Source organism: Symphalangus syndactylus, chromosome 2 (assembly GCF_028878055.3).
Source record: "Symphalangus syndactylus isolate Jambi chromosome 2, NHGRI_mSymSyn1-v2.1_pri, whole genome shotgun sequence".
Lineage (NCBI taxonomy): Eukaryota > Metazoa > Chordata > Mammalia > Primates > Hylobatidae > Symphalangus > Symphalangus syndactylus.
In genome coordinates, this window is record NC_072424.2 from 134,698,668 (window position 1) to 134,715,519 (window position 16,852).

The 16,852-nt window shown below is 40.9% G+C and overlaps 1 protein-coding gene across 8 annotated transcripts in view; it reads left to right on the forward strand.

Moving 5' to 3' along the window:
- ARID1B (AT-rich interaction domain 1B) overlaps positions 1-16,852 on the forward strand; it is a 441,225-nt gene that overhangs the window by 83,947 nt on the left and 340,426 nt on the right. Inside the window, exon 3 of one of the 8 annotated variants that reach the window (XM_055267956.2) lies at positions 14,272-14,310. The exons of the other annotated variants lie outside the window; for them this stretch is intronic. Coding sequence (XP_055123931.2) covers positions 14,272-14,310 — 39 coding nt within the window. The remainder of the gene's footprint in view (positions 1-14,271; positions 14,311-16,852) is intronic. 8 annotated transcript variants of the gene reach the window in all.

Consider the following 16,852-nt stretch of genomic DNA (forward strand, 5'->3'; position numbering starts at 1 on the left):
ACAGTTTTGAAGTGTCAAAAGCTGGACTTTGGTTTTCTGATGACAAAACAATGTTCTTTGATTCTGTCACCTGCAATTTCAAGAGAGTGTCAGTGCCCTGGTCCCCTGCTTTGTGGAGGCTATACAGAGCCCCTGGGAAGCTGAGGTGCCACGCATACCCACTGAGAATGCAAGGACAGGTGGCTGTTAGAAGCAGAGGCCCTGGTGTGTCCTTGGCCTGGGGGCTAACTTCTAGTATGGGGCTTCAAGAAGCCCTCTTGCTCAAGTGTGAAGGAGGGCTTTGTTCTGAAGCTTCTATTTGAATTGGAAACTCAGGGTGTTGTTGAGCTAGGAAGGGGGCTGAAGAGCCATGACCAAGGTGCTGGCCACCTACTCTGGAACTACTTTGATTTTTTGTTTCAGTTTGGCTTGAGGAAACAAAGAGGCAAATAGCATTCTGTTCTTAACTGGTATAGTAGTCAGTTTTGCATTGGAAATACACAGTCATGTTGCTTAACAACAGAGATATGTTCCTAGAAATGTGTCGTCAGACAGTGTAGTCATTGTGTGAACACCATAGAGTGTACTCACACAAACCTAGATGGTATAGCCTGCTGCACACCTAGGCTATATAACAGAGCCTGATGCTCCTAGGCTGCAAACTTGTGCTGCATGTGTGACTGTATTGAATACTCTAGGCAACTAGAACACAGTGGGAAGTGTTCGTGTGTCAACATATTGAAACATAGAAAAGATACAGTAAAAATACAACTTAGGTGTCCATCAGTGGGATGAATGGATAAAGAAAATGTGGTAGACAGACACAGTAGAATATTATTCAGCCATAACAGAGAATGAAATCCTGTCATTTCCAACAACGTGGATGAAACTGGAGGACATTATGTTACGTGTAATAAGTCAGGCACAGATAGACAAATAATGCATGTTCTCCCTCATAGGTGAGAGCTAAAAAAAAAAAAGTGAACTCATGGAGCTGGATAGAATGATGATTATCAGAGGCTGGAAAGTGTAGTGGAGAGATGGGTGGGGGGATAAAGAGGGGATGGTTAATAGGTACAAATATACTGTTAGAAGGAATAGGATTAGTGTTTGATAGCACAGTAGGGCAACTGTAGTTAACAATAACATATTGTAATTTCAAAATCACCGAAAGATTGGAACTGGAATGTTCCTAACACAAAGAAATGACAAATGTTTGAGGTGTTGGTTGTATTAATTACCCTGATTTGATCATTATACATTGTGTGCTTGTATCAAAAGATCAAAAGAGGCTGGGCTTGGCAGCTCACACCTGTAATTCTAGCACTTTGGGAGGCCAAGGTGGGCAGATCACTTGAGGTCAGGAGTTCAAGACCATCCTGGCCAACATGGTGAAACCCCGCCTCTACTAAAAAATACACAAAAATTTAGCCAGGTGTGGTGGCGTGTGCCTGTAGTTCCAGCTACTCAGGAGGCTGAGGCAGGAGAATCGCTTGAACCTGGAAGGTGGTGGCTGCAGTGAGCCGAGATCCCGCCATTGCACTCCAGCCTGGGTAACACAGTAAGACTCTGTCTCAAAAAAAAAAAAAACAACAAAAACCAAAAACAATAACAAAAAACAAATCACACGTACCCCATGAATATGTACAACTGTTATGGATGGATTCATAATAATTAAAAATAAAAGTTAAAAAAAACATAAAAACGGTTCACCTGTGTAGGGCACTTAACTGTGCATGGAGCTTGCAGGACTGGAAGTTGCTCCAAGCGAGTCAGTGAGTGAGTAGAGGGTGAATGTGAAGGCCTAGGGCATTACTGTACACTACTGTAGACATCATCAACCCTGTACACTTAGGGTACACTAGATTAATTTTTTAAATGATTATGCTACAATATGATGGTGATTACCATGTCACTGTTCGATAGGAATTTTTCAATAATTGTATGGGACCACTCTTTTTTTTTTTTTTTGAGATGGAGTCTTACTCTGTCGCCCAGGCTGGAGTGCAGTGGCTGCAATTTCAGCTCACTGCAACCTCCGCCTCCCGGGTTCATGCCATTTTCCTGCCTCAGCTTCCTGAGTAGCTGCGACTACAGGTGCCCGCCACCACGTGTGTGGGACCATTCTTGTATATGTGGTCTGTCGTAGACCGAAACATTGTTATGTGGTGCATGACTGTAAATGAATCAGAATTGTCTGATGATTCCTTTTCTGTCATCCCTTACACTCCTGGTGCCAGTGCCATTAGGATGGCTGCCCATCGCCTGAGTTTTGCCCATAAAGGAATGGAGAGCAGGGAGAGTTTGCCTTCCCTTAAGAGTTGGCATTTTTTGTTTGGTGCCTTACTTGATGTTTAGATTTTAGTTCTTTTTTTAAAAAAATTCCAGTGTTTACAGGCGTGCTGTAGTGTAGTGCACCTGTGTAAAGGAAACTTAAAGTTGAATTATTTTATAACTTATACACCAGCCTTTTCTATGGAGCAATGCTTATGGCAGCTTCTGTCTCTGTGTTAACTGGTATTAAAGCTTTTCTAGATTAAAAGCTGTAGGTTGCAAAACATGTGGTTTTTTGCATGTGCAGTTATTTCTTTACCACTGAGTTGTCCTTCCAAGCCTGGTCTAAATGTGCTTGAAAATTACCATCTGCTCCCTGCAGTTTGGAGAGGGCACAGAAAGACTAAGGTGAAAAGCTGTCACTTCTAATGTTTTCATTCAAACTTTCACACCCTTCTTGTCTAGTTACATAATTGCATGCAGCAGGAGTTGTTTCAACCATTTGGTCTTGTCCTTATTTTGAGAGAGAGAGAGAGAGATTAACTTTAAGAGAGTTGGGGCACAGTACTGAGGCAGATTTGAGAATCTGATAAACCACGAAAGTGTTCAGAATGGAATCTTTCTGCTCAGTAAGTTTGTTAGTGGACAAGTCCATTGCATAAATGACATGAATATGAACAAAAGCACCTATACTTATGCATATGTCTCCCTTTGCAGAATATGCCTTAAATTTTGCAGAATATGCTTACAAATTTTTAATGCCATATGCTTAGATTTTACTTTTTGAAGTCAGTATAGCATAGAGTTGATGATATAATAGTGCTTTACAATTTTATTTGATGTGCAAAATTTATTATAGATAATACAAGAAGGATTTTGAATTGTTCACATTACTTATTTTTTCACTGTCTTCTTTTTTTCTTACTTAAAAATTGATCTATTTTGGTTTTGATTGGAATGAATGGCCACAATAGGATTTGAAAATGAAACATGATGGAAGCCTGTTAGTGTAAACTGGCAATAATTTCTAATAGTCAGGAACAAGAAGACCATTAAATCGTGGGATTTATGCCAATGAAAAGGTAGTAAGATAAAATGAGAATATTACTGTACTCCAGAATTGTAAATTTTGATCTTTCTGCAAGTTAATTATCTAACATCCATACCAAGCTGGAGACAATAGCTGACTCTTTCATTTACTTGGAGATGATTGTAGGAGAAGAAAAGGATTTCAGTCTTCAGTTGGCAAAATGATGGTTCTAACTTCCATGTAATGGAATCTTTAGTATACCCACAAAAGATTATTTCGTTAAGATGTTAATAATAGATTTTTGAGGAACGGCGTTTTATACTTTTCATAATTAGGACATAGAACTTAAAACAGAAATTCTTTTTTTTCCCCCCTCTACTTCTTTTCTAGCTTGAGAAAATCTGGATCTCTTTAGAAAAAGCCTTTGGTCTATTTAAGCACTCTCTTTGTGCCAGAGTTACTTGCTTTTTTGTGCAACCAACATTTTAGAATTTCTCTAATGAAACAAAAACTTGGTTTGGAAAAAGATATACATTCCAGACCTCAGAGAACAATAGGACAGCCACATAGCAGGTCTGTCAGCAACCTTATACACTGTGGTCATTAGTAGAGCAGAGATGGGGAGATACTGGTTGTATGAAAGGTAGACAGAGGAGCCTTTGCAGGAAGGATAGGTGACATTTGAAGGTGTCAGTGAAGGAACAACAGGACTCTGTGTGTTTGGTGGTGGGGAGGGGGGACAGGCATGTTCTTGACAGGGGAAACAGTTTATCCATTGCTTTATAATACTAAACTTGCATGATGTGCTGACGAAGAGTAACCTGGAGAATGTGATAGAAGTTTGGGTTAAGAAACTAGACCAGGCCAGGCGTGGTAGTTCATGCCTCTAATCCTAGCACTTTGGGAGGCTGATGCCGGCGAATCGCTGGACACAGGATTTCGAAGAATTCGAGAGCAGCCTGGGCAACATGGCAAAACCCTGTCTCTACAAAAAATACAAAAAAATTAGCCAGGCATGGTGGTGCTAGCCTGTGGTCCCAGCTACTCAGGAGGCTGAGGTAGGAGGATTGCCTGAACCCTGGAGGTGGAGGTTGCAGTGAGCTGTGATTGTACCACTGCACTCAAGCCTGGGTGACAGAGCGAGACCCTGTCTCAAAAAATAAAAAAATAAATACAATAAAAAATTAATAAATAAGAAACCAGACCAGAGACAGGTTGTGAATGTGAATGGTATTATACACCTTCCCATGGAATCTGAACTTCATCTTGCTGAAATGGGAGCCCTTTCTCTTTGCTTAGAAAACTTTAATAAGGAGGCAGCTATGAAGTCTGTACTCTAGAAGGCTCATTGCTGGTGGTATGGAAAGTGGGCTGGACAGGGAGCGTGAAAGGAAGGTGAGTGACAAGGGAGTGACCCTGTAGACCTTGAGATGTGCAGAAGCAGTGGGACTGACAGGGAGGTAGGGTTGACCCAAGGGGCATTTGTGAGTTTGAAGTCAGGCAAAGGAGGGTTTCTGAGATGATTGTCCAGTGTGCAGCATGGGCATCCAAGTAGGTGTCAGTATAGAGTTCAAGGAATCCAGGAAGAACAGGTCTAAGGGAAGACAGTGACGTTGCTTTTGAACATAATTTGATTTATGGTTAGATGTCTTGAGGAAACAGAAGTGTTCAGTGGACAGTTGGAAAGATGGGTCAGGGGAGTTGTGGATGGTAAGAGAGACATTTGAGGTTTGGGTCTACAGTTACCGTGTGGCTCAGTGGTTCTGTTCTGGGCTTTCCATTGGAATTGGTTGGGGAGCCTTAACAAATAGCCGTGGTGTGCCCCATCTTCAGATTTTACTACAGTCGGCCTGGCCCGGGCCCTTGGCCCTATGTAAGCAGGGCTGAGAATCACAATTATAGGCCTATGGTGGAAGCCATAGGAAGGGATGTGTGTTGTTCAAGGAGGGGGCTGAGCACACATTGGCACCCCAGCACTTAAGGGGGGTACATGGCGAAATAGGGCACAGTGAAAAAGTAAGATGAAGGCAGAACAGTAAGAGAAAAAAAACCAGAAAAGAGCTCTGTCATAAAATGGACGGATATGGGCCATTCCAAAGGAGGATGCAATGGCCAGCACCGCCATGTACTACAGAGGGTCAGGGAGAAATAAGGATTGAGAAATGGACAGAGAGCCTTCCTGCAGTGATTGATGGTACAAGGCAAAGTGGAGTGGTGTAAGGAGTGAAATCGGGAAAGGAGGAGGTGGTGGATGTGGACGGCTCTTTGGGACTGCAAGACGGCTCTTTGGGACTGAGTTTCATAAAATGAATAACAGTCATTTAAAAACAAAAGGCAGGTGTGTAGAAAGAACAGCAGAGGAGGTGGAGTGTGGCGTCAGTGCCTTGACGGAATATGGGCCTGCGTCTTAGTTGCGTGTGAGATGATCTTGGAGACAGTGCCGGGTCATGGAGGATGGGAAGATTAAGTTGGGAAATTTGACTTGACCCTGTACTTCCTCTCCATTTCTAAGAATACCTGAAATTAGCATGTTAGGTCACTTTTTAACCTGCTGCTTGTGGGGATAAGAAGGATTTAAAGGGAAGGAACCTGGAAACCACCTCTTCTGAGTCTAGGCACACAAAGACCAGAATAAGGTGGGACCTCAGCAGATTAGTATAGTGGTGAGTAATAGAGATGAGAAGGAAAGGGGTGGCTTTAAATCTATTTAGAGGGCTAACCAAGCAGGACAGGGAATTTGATCGCATTAGGGCAAGAAGGTGTGGGATGGGTGAGCAGGAGACTTGGATGACTCTGAATTCTCTAGGTTGGATGGAAGAGAAGAATATGGGTCTCTCAGCCAAGAGCCTGAGCATAGAAGAGGCCAGTTTTAAAGACGACAATGATAAGTTTGGTTTTGGATATACTGATTTTGAAATGATTGTATTGGTTGTGGATACTTGAGGAAAGTAGAGAGTAGTTTGTATCTCTTTTTTCCTTTAAGAATCTTAAAACAACATATATATCAAACTCTCCTGTGAAATACAGGAGAGTTGTATCTCTATTTTATAGCTGGGGAACCTGAAGCAATTAAAATATTGACTTCCCAAAAGTATGAAATAGGAAATGGAACCCAGGTGAGTGAATACTCCAGTTCTGTGTCCTGATTAATTGAGCAATGCCAAAACTGTGTTTTCAGCTGTTGGTTGGATGAAAGATGAATTCATCCCTTTATGATGCTGCACACAGCTTCTGAGCATTTTGGATGGGCGCTGGGCCTCTTTGAGTCCTTGGCAAAATTCATGTGCAAAATTGGATGTGTGGGGTGTGGGGAGGGAAGGAGAGATTCCATAACTTCTTAGGCCTCACCTGTTCGAACATTCCGTTTCCAGACTTGCAATACCATCATCTCAAAATTGTTCTTTGAAATAACTAAACAATAATTTTCAACCTATAACAGATGATTTGTTTTGTATCCTTTTTTTTCCTCAAGTAGAAAATGGAAAAATTATGTCTGTAGAACACAGTAGACTGGAAATGACTTGTGAGAACTAGTTTTATATTTTCTTAAAACTAATCTTCTCCCTCATAGCAAAGCCTTATGTACTTAAAGTAATTGAATGGACTGCAGGTTATACTGGGAATTGTAGTTTTCCACTTCTTTGTATTCTGAAGATTAATAATCTTGCAGCCCTCTGAGTGGGATAAGGAGAGGATGCTCTCTGACAAATTGTTATCTTGTCTTTCAGAAGTGTGCTTCGGGCAGTGAGTATATCCTCCATGTCTCCCTTGGGCTCTTGGCTTGATTCTAAGTAATGGTAATATATAGGATGGCTTTAAAATTGTTTTTGGCTTATGATATTGTACTTTCCACTAGCTATCTTTAATCTTTTCTTTTAGCCTAGTTTTTAAAAAGTTGTTATTTGTATCAAGGTTATATGTGTAAATGGTTTACAGAGTCCATGCTTGTGTAAGCTGTGCTGTCAGTAACAGTAGGTACTGCCCGCCTTCACCCATGCCCCCTTCCCCAGAGGCGTCCACTTTCAATTCTCCTAGCTGCGTCTTTGAGGATACCTTCATGTCTAGAATCACGTTCTTACATTGCTCCTTGAAGTTTTAGGCTTTGTCTGTTGCTGTCCCCGCTGGAAGGTGATGATTTAGTACTCCCTTCTCACTTGGCCCTCACCACAAGCATGACCCTTTGTTCTCTCTCATCCTCCTAGTATAGACTTGATGGAATTGTGGTATTTACATTATGAAGGCTGGGGAAACACCATTCAGAAATGAGCCATGTCGTAAACTATTATTTTCTTCTTCTACACAGCTCTTTGTTTTTCCTAAATAATTTTTTTTAAATTTTCTATATAAACTTACCATGCACTCCCCTTTAGAATCTTAATTGGTTATAACTGTCTGTCTCTCCTTGTAAGATGTTCAGATCCATCAGTTATGTCATCAGTTTTATCTTCTAGAGGACTCCCTATCCTAGAGATTTCTGGCTTGCTCCAGTCTCTCTGGATTCATTTTCTACTGATGTTCAACTCTTATCCTGGGATTTTCCTTCACTTGGAGTTTCCCTTCACTTTCTTGTGTTGGATCTTTGGTTCCTGGATTCCGTGTCTTTCTTGTTTTGGTGGAGCCAATCCTTCAGTAGCTTTCTTAAGAATGGTTCAGGAGACCAAATTTTTAAGATCTCACATGTCTGAAAATGTCTTTTATTTTACCCTCATGCATGACTTATAGATTGAGAATGGAATTCTGGAAATCATTTTCCTTCACAGTTCTGAAGCACTTGCTCAACTGTCTTAACCACCAGTGTTGCTGTTGTGAAGTTTGAAACCATTCTTGCTTCTTGTTTCCTAATCCTTTGCATGTGACTCTCTTCCCTCAGCCCCTAATGTTGTAGGACCTTCTTTTGGTCTTTAGTTTTATCTCAGTCCATTTTAGTTCATTTACCCACATACTCTGGCTCAATTATGGAAAAGCTCTTAAGTTTTTTTTATCTCCCTGTTCTTCATTTTTACTCTTCTCTCTTTCTAGAACTCATCATCTCATACTAGACTTTTAACTTTATCTCTTCTTCTATTTTTCATGTCTTTTCCTTTTGATTCCATTTTCTAGAAAAGTTTTTCATTTCTATTATATTTCTAATTTCCAGGAGCTCTTTCTGTTTCTCTAAGACTGCTTCCCTCCTTCCCTCCTTCTCTCCACCTTCCTCCTTTTCCCTTTTCTTAATTCTTGTTTTGTTTTAATAGACTCCTGTTCTTATTTGAGGGTAGATTATTTTTTCTTACCTCTTTGAGATATTGATTGTACTCTGTTTTGCATAGTTTCCTTGTTGTCTAACTTGCCCTTTTCTGTTTGTTTTGGTCCCTATTTTTATGTTAAAGGCTTTCCCCAAGTAATTATTGATTGCCTGGCCAGTTGTTCATCATAAGAACTACTGTGGGGACCTTGGTGGGCTCCTTAGGGAAATCTGGGACATTCCCACTCCCATCCCAGGCTGTTTTTAGACCTTTCGTATTGGTCCAGCCTCAGGTTTACCACAGAAAGAGGGCTGTTGGCAAGGTTGATTGTGCAAGGAGATTCTGTGGATACTGCTGTGGTACTTCTGCAGCAGTGGTTCTGAAGAACCCCTCTTTTGCTCTTCTACAAGGAGGAAATTTCTGGGCATCTGCCAGGGTGAAGCTGTGCTTAGTGGGAGAGTGAGTGCTTCTTAGTCAACCCATCTACCTCCACACTATACTCGGAGGTGTCTGCTGCCACCAGTCGCCGAGCCTTTGGATGGTTCTGCCTTGTCAGCTGGGTGTCGGACTTAACCTTTCCAGGTTGGCTAAGTTAGTTACTATTTGTCCATCTGTTTCTAGCTTCCAAAATTTGTGACTGTTTTTGTTCCTCTTCTTGTGGGTTTGTTTTATAAAAATAAACAAAAAGCAGGCAAGCAAAAAGCAAACAGTACTGCCATTTTTATTACTAGATGTGAGTGCTGAATCTGCTGTCTTTATCCAGAGTCTCTTTAGGTTAAAAATATGTGAGTCATAAAATGAACAGAGTTTGGTTTCGTTTACATTTGTGGGTCTGACTGCTGTTGTGTGCTACTTTATAAATACCTTTGTAATTTATGTTAATATGTTCATAGCTGTGGGTTACTGTCTGTCTAATACATAAACAGAATTGTCACAGACATTAAAATGTAATTAACAGCTACAAGAACTGTCTACACGAGTTCTTTTGAATGGTTTATACTACTTGGAAACGTTGAAAAACTCAGTTGATTTTGCAAGCATCATGGAAGTTACTTCATTTAAGTGTGATTTAGTGCATTTTATTTTCTGTACAGACATAGGAAAGTTACTTGTGACCACAGTTTTTCCCTGTACATGAATATCTCCCTTTAACATGGCCTGGCACAGTGCTGACTTATTATAATGCTATTTGTTTCAGAAGTATTTTCCATGGAATCTCCTGTGACCTGTCTTTCAGCCATCCATTGTATACTCTGACAGGCAGTTTTGATCTTTGATGACCAACAAAAGGTGTACACATGACATTTCTGGACCTACCAAAGGGTAGCAAAGGAAATCATATTGCTGGATGTTAAAATCAAAGTTTTAAAGTGGCTTGAGGCTCCTCCATGGAAAAGATGGTGCAAACACCATAGGCAGTTAGGTACTGGCAGCAGTCATGTGCTGGGAGCCCTGGCCAGAGCTGTGTGGATGGCAGCAATAAGAACCGTCACTGCCGAGGACACAGGAAGAGCCAGGCTGAGTGCCAGAATCCATTTCCCTGGGCATAGACTGAGCTGGGAGAAAGGGATGTTTCCTCCCACAAATAGTGTGAGAGGAGTGATGAGCACACTGTTTCCTGTGGAAAGCTGACCTAGTGATTGTATTTTATTGGGATATTTGATCCTTTAATTGAATGTTTTTAAAAGTATCTGGGTGGTGTCATTATTAGGAATACCACCTGATTAATTTTTTTTTATTTGGTTATATTTGAACGGTATGTGAATGTACTATTTTGAAATTTTAAAATAACTTTGAAGATACTTTTGGTTTCCTTTAGGCTTTCTTTTCAGGTTAAGAATAAGACAGAGAATCTACTTCTGGTGTGACTTTTAAAAAATATCATTTTACCTTAGAAGTGGTCCAACAGATCTCAAGCTCCTCTTCACATGCCCTGCCCTTTAAATCTCAGGCTGTTCATTGGAGTTCAAAATACAGCTCCTCTACTGATCAAATAAGCTTTCATTAAAAAGACAGGTGGAGAAAACAAATGTTTGTTTCAGAAATCCTTTTAATGTCTGAAATGAGTTGCTGTATTCGCAGTCAGTTATGCACCTTGTCATTGAGCATGGCTGCTGAAGTTCCAAACTGTCCCAGTGCCTTCCTGTCCCTAGCGCTCTTCCTCATGGTGGGGATTGATGGATAGGTCATTTCCATCCTACCTTTCTATGAGGAAAGCCTTGTAGCAGGCTGCCAGGTGAATGCTTGCCTCAGTACCGAGCTGTGCACAAACATCTGAATCATTATTTTGGATCGGTTTTCCACATGGTCTTTATTTTGTATTTGTTGAACTATTTAGGTAAAGTGTAAATTATAAAAGAAGCTCAATCATTCTTCTTCTTTCCTGGAAAGAGAATTGAAGAATTGGTTTCTTTGGTTGTCATCACTGATATATGTAGGTGCTTCTATTGTATCGTTATAACATGAGGATAAATATTAAGGATTTAAACCTCCTGTGATAAAGAAATGGCTTTAGAAGACAGAAATGCTGAAAGGGTTTATCTTAGTCTGTTCAGGCCGCTATAACAAAAATACCATAAACTGGGTGGCTTATAAAAAGCAGAAGTGTATTTCTCACAGTTTTTGAGGCTGGAAGTTTGGGATCAAGATGCTTGGCAGATTGAGTGTCTGGCGAGGGCCTGTTTCCTGGTTCCGGGACTGTGCCATCGGGCTGTGTCCTCCTATGGTGGAAGGGGGTGGCCAGCTGACTGTTCTTCCTAAAGGCTTCAGTCCTATTCATGAGGGCTGTGCCCTTATGACCTAGTCACCTCCCAAAGGCCCCACCTTTTAATGCCATCACCTGGAGGGTTTAGATTTCAACATACGAATTTTGGAGGGACACAAATGTTCAGACCATAGCAGATTTAAGACAATACAAAACAAAACAATAGGTATTCTTGTGAAACTACTTAGAACTGTTTTAAATGTTTTTTAGAAATAGGATTTAGAGACAATTTTTGTCAATTTTTAATAACACTTAACGGCACTTTGTTTTGCTAATGTGAAAGAAGAATTCAGCAAGATCGTTACTAGATAAAAGAAGTGACATACCAAGTACGAATAGGGTTTGTTTGGGTATGTAATTTTAAATGAGTGAAGGAAGAGGCATTTGGTGATTTGTAAAACATTTTTGATTTTAAAAAAATGAATTTGGTTTTTTTGCCTCTAATGCGTTAAATTTTCTTGGTCATCAGTTGAAACTTGATTTCATTTTAATTGCTATATTGTATGTGCATTGTCTGTATAGTTCTTTAAAGGAATTTAAAGATTTGAAAGTCTGTTATCAAGTTTGTGTCAGAAGAGGCCAAATTTTCAGATTTAATACTTTTAGCTATTTTTTCTAATGACACTTCTTTCAAAGACAAGAGATTAACAAATTTTTTTTTGTCTCTGTGTCATAGGTCATCGTGTTTTTTGGTATAGTTCATTCATCTTCTGTTGCCTCAACATCTGGCCATGAAAGCGAATAATGAATGGTTTTTTGAATTTGAAATGTGTATGTGAATTTTTGGATGAGAGACATTTTTATATAATTTATAAGTAACCAGTGAGGACTACATCTGCCTCATAAATATTAGCAAAATTTCACACTCAGATTAATGAGCTTATAAGTTGTTAGTCTGCATATATTTGATTTGCCTGAAAATAGGATATTCAGGAAGTCTCAGTGACCTATATTACTTTTTATAAGGGCTAGGACATGGAAAGACTTTATTTTATCATGCTTTTCTTCACCCTTTTAGTAGACTTGCAGGCATGCAAGTGGAAGCCACAGGAATTAATACAGATGTCAGAAAATATGTGAAGAGATGGATTTGTCTAGAGTGAGCTATAAAGTGAATTTCTTCATATCAAATTTTATATGCCCATTGAGATTCTTAAGGAAAAAAAAGAGTGAGCATTCCTGTGGGGAAAAATCGGTTCTGAGAGCAAGTAGTAAAATCACACTTAACAATTTCAGACATCTGTTGAAAATATGTCTTTAAAAATATTTAAAATATCATTTCCAATAACGTTTTAATCCTCATAGTAGCAGGAGAGAGCATTTGATAATTGAGGCATTACTGATCTCCCTGAGTGAGTTCCCTACACACCAGGGAGCAGTGGCTGGGGCAGGGTGGGGGTGGGGAGGGCAAGCAGTTGAGAGGCTGTTGTCTGCCTTTCCCAGGGAGTAGCCATTCCGGTGATCCGGTTCGTTCAGGACTTGCTCTCTTCCTTCCAGTTCTAGCTCCGAAACACCCTGGATTACAGTCTTTGAAGAAGGAAGAAGTAGGAGAGCCGGTGGCCGAAGTGCCCACTCATGACCTGGCCTTGCTAGTGGAGGTGGCAACCAGAGAAGCTGGAGAGCGCTTCCTGTTTCACAGGGAACTTCAGTAAATCCTTCTGCTTTCCCCCCGGTCGTCAGATGCATTCATACTGTGGTAGCAGGCCCCGTCTGAGGCCCATCCTGGTGTTGAGAGGCTGGGTGCTAGCAGGGAGCTCCAGGAGATGTTCCACTGGCTGTTTATAACCAGATCCTGAACACAAAGCTTCCAGCCTGGTGCTAGAGGCCAGGAAGACCTGAAAATGTCTCACTTCAGGGCTTAGGGTAACATGGAATAAATATATTTGCCATTGAACAAACTATTTAGGTTAAATTGCCTTCGTTGTCTTTTCTGTGTCTGTAGTTTAAAAGATCTCCTATGCCTTGGGAGCCGCAGATTGAAGAGCTTGCTTTGAACGAAGTCTTGTCAAAGACTGAGTCTATGTGGTAACTTAGACCTAGTGGGAAAATGTGGATTCTGGATTTGCTAGGAAAATAGAAGTACTTTAAAAGCAATACTTAAAATGATAGTGTTAAAAAAAAAAAAAAAGGTCGCATACGTCCAGCTAAGAGTTGCTAATTCTGTCGTATTGCACATTATAGATATGTTTACGTTTTTAAAAAGCTGTGTGACATTGGACTGTAGACTCAGAACTAGAATATTTTACCAAACCTCTTTGTTATCTTGCAGTAATATTTAGTAATGATTCTGTATCCAAAAATGTCCTAAGAACATCTAACAAACCATGTTCCTAAAGTCTGTACATGTTTTGTATTTGGGATTTTTATCATTTTCAAATATCTAGAACGTTTGGATTTCCTAGCATTATGCCTAAAAGGGATTAGTGTTTATGTCAATAAGTTTCATAACTAGAATCTGAGTGATTTTTTTTGCCTTGTCATTAATCTGAGGAGGTTTGAAACTAAGACTGCTGTCATGGTTTCTCCTTTCTTGTACAGCCTATCTTGCTACGGTTTCTTACATATACCCATATAAGCAACAGGCCAGCCTGTGGTGTAGAAAAGTGAGATTTTTGGAGGGCAGGGATACCGTATCTTACTTATCTTTTACATTTATCACCTCCTAGCTAGTACAGTGCCTGGGATCTGGTAGGTGATGGACAAATAAATGGAAGGCAGTAATGGAATGCTAAGTGCACCCCATAGAATGTTCTTGTTCACTTATACTATAGGCAGTCTGAAAAATGGTGCTAGACAGAGTGGAAATCAGATCTCATAGATAACCCTTTTGCACATTTGATAGGGAGTAGTGGAGAAGGCTTGATACAGATGGGGACCTGAGGTTTTCTTGGAGTGATTAAGTTGCTCAAGGTCACCTAATTAATAAGCGACAGGGCCAAGATGGGAATCCTGGACTGACTCCAACACTGTTGCTCCTAATTACTGTTTTATCCTTTCAGGACTCTGGAGATGCCACATGGAAAGAAACATTCTGGTTGGCGAGTATCTTCTTATATGCTCTTACTTGCCCCAAGTCTTTGGGACAGCATATGACAGTGGGGGCAGCTGCCACATCTGTGTTGTTCCCCTCCTACAGGAACAGGGGCTTCTTAGATGGGAGGCTGAGGGCCCATTCCTGTGCAGGTGCACGTCCTGCTTGATGATACCAGGTCCTTCCAGGGCCTCCTGGGACTGGCCTCATTGTAAGTTACAAGAGCATTCACTTCTGGTTTTCCTTCTTGAGGAACCACATTGTGCTTTTTTCCTGGTGGCTTATGTATACTTAATTGAAGACTTGTTTTTCTCTTTCGTTTTTCTCCATGTTCTTAGATTTAAAAAATAGTAAATGAGTTAATGAATGAATATATGCGTATATAATATTGTACGCTGACATATTGTTGGGAAGTTGGAATAGAGTCTGTGTAGAATAAAATAAAATAGACGGGATTTAAGCAACAGCCACTTTTCGAGGCTAGTGATCCTGAGCAAGTTACTTAAATCGTCTGAACTACAATTTCTTTTTTATTAAACAAGAATTGGGATTAGTCAATGAGATTTCATGTGTAAAAGCAGGTTGCCTAGGACCTGGCACTTAGTGCTCCATAAATCTCCTTCCTCCATTTCATCTGTTTTTGGAATCATACCTGGTCAGTTTAACCCATTTTTTTTGTTTGTTTGTTTGTTTGTTTGTTTTTTGAGATGGAGTTTTGCTCTTTTTGCCCAGGCTGGAGTGCAATGGCACGATCTCGGCTCACTGCAAGCTGCGCCTCCCAGGTTCAGGTGATTTTCCTGCCTCAGCCTCTCAGGTAGCTAGGATTACAGGCACACACCACCACGCCCAGTTAATTTTGTATTTTTAGTAGAGATGGAGTTTCATCATGTTGGCCAGGATGGTGTCGAACTCCTGACCTCAGGTGATCCGCTTGCCTCAGCCTCCCAAAGTGCTGAGCCACCTTCCACGGTGCGAGCCACCGCTCCTGGCCTAACCCATCGGTTGTCAGTCTCTTTGGTTTATTGGTTTGCTAAGCTTTCTTTAATAATTTCCATTCAGTAGGACAGAGCCTTCCAGGGACCAGAAAAAGGGGAAATAGGTATTTGAGAAATAAAAAGATCTCTTCAGCACCCTGTTCCAACTGCTGCCCCCACGCTGTGGAGTGGATGTTGTTCCGTGAGCCTGCTGGCGTGGTCATTGGTCATCCTTACACATAGGTTGTTTCTTGGTGCTTTGTTTTCCTCCACGCTGTTTTTCCCTTGGAACCCCTGCCCATCGGCCCATCCATATTTTATGCTGGACGCCCACCTCCTGCTCTGAGGCTACTCCATGTGCTGAAGACCCCTCTACTCTTCCTTCCTTCTTGTGCCAGCCATTCTTACCAGAACTGTCAGACAGCAAGGCAGTGACCACATGAACAGGCCATTTCATATGTTTCTTTCTTTCCCTTCCAGCCTACAAGCACGCCAGCAGCCCCGTGCATGGCTTCTCATGTCTGCTCCTGGCCCCTTGCACGATGCCTGACAGATAAACAGAAGGCTCTTAGAGAATACAGGTTGAAGAAAAGGGGTCTGGGCACAGATTTTCATATCATATTTAATTACATAAATTAATCACAGGTTAGTTTATGTAATTAATTATGTGATTAATGATCGGAAAGTTCTGGATTAGCCCACCAGATAGAATTTTCTGTCACAATAATTGTGTTCAACTGAAGATTCTGACATTTCGTAAGTTCAAAGTGAATAATTTTTATAATACTTTGAGGAGAGGGTAACTAATACTAGTCTTTTATTACTTTAAACTTAAAGCATATTTAGTCATGAATATTTTTGTAAACTTTGTAAAAATTAATGGTCAGTTTTTGAAGGAGAGAACTGGTGATTTACAGGGTAAGTGGAAATCTGAATAAACATTACTGAAGATCTGGAATCTACAAATGATCTACGTTGATGCAGTTGTGTTTCTATGGTTGGCTGCATACCGAGCTGTGATACACAATGTGAATTATTTTGCAAATGCAATGGAGTCTTGTGCAGCAGAACTTTACTGCAGTACTTGTGTGCTTTGCAGATTCTCCTTCACTTACGTGTGTTTGCCTTCTTGTCTCCTGAAGGATAGCCCGGTTTTCCCCACCTGTGGACAGTCTCAGGCATTGGTAACTTCAGGCGTCTGAGGAGTGGCATCCTTTAGAAGGCTCTCTCCTGGATCTGTGCCCCCAGCCCAACCCGTCTCTCAGCTGTGGGCCAGCCTTGTCAGCACCCGCCAAAGCATTTCTCAGATACCCACGGCCTCCTCAGAAACAGCTCTTCCTCCATCTGCTTTGCCCACATCTTCTCTTAATGGAACCATAGTATCCCCAGGCCTGTGGGGGCAGTGCCAAAGAATCATATTGGATTTTGCCCTTTTTTCCTGTACTGACTAATTTCTCATGTTTAGGTTTTTTGTTCATTTGTTTCATTTTGTTTAAACAGGGTTTCACTCTGTCACCAGGCTGGAGTGTAGTGTCTCACGGCTCACTGTAGCCTCAACCTCCTGGGCTCAGTCCT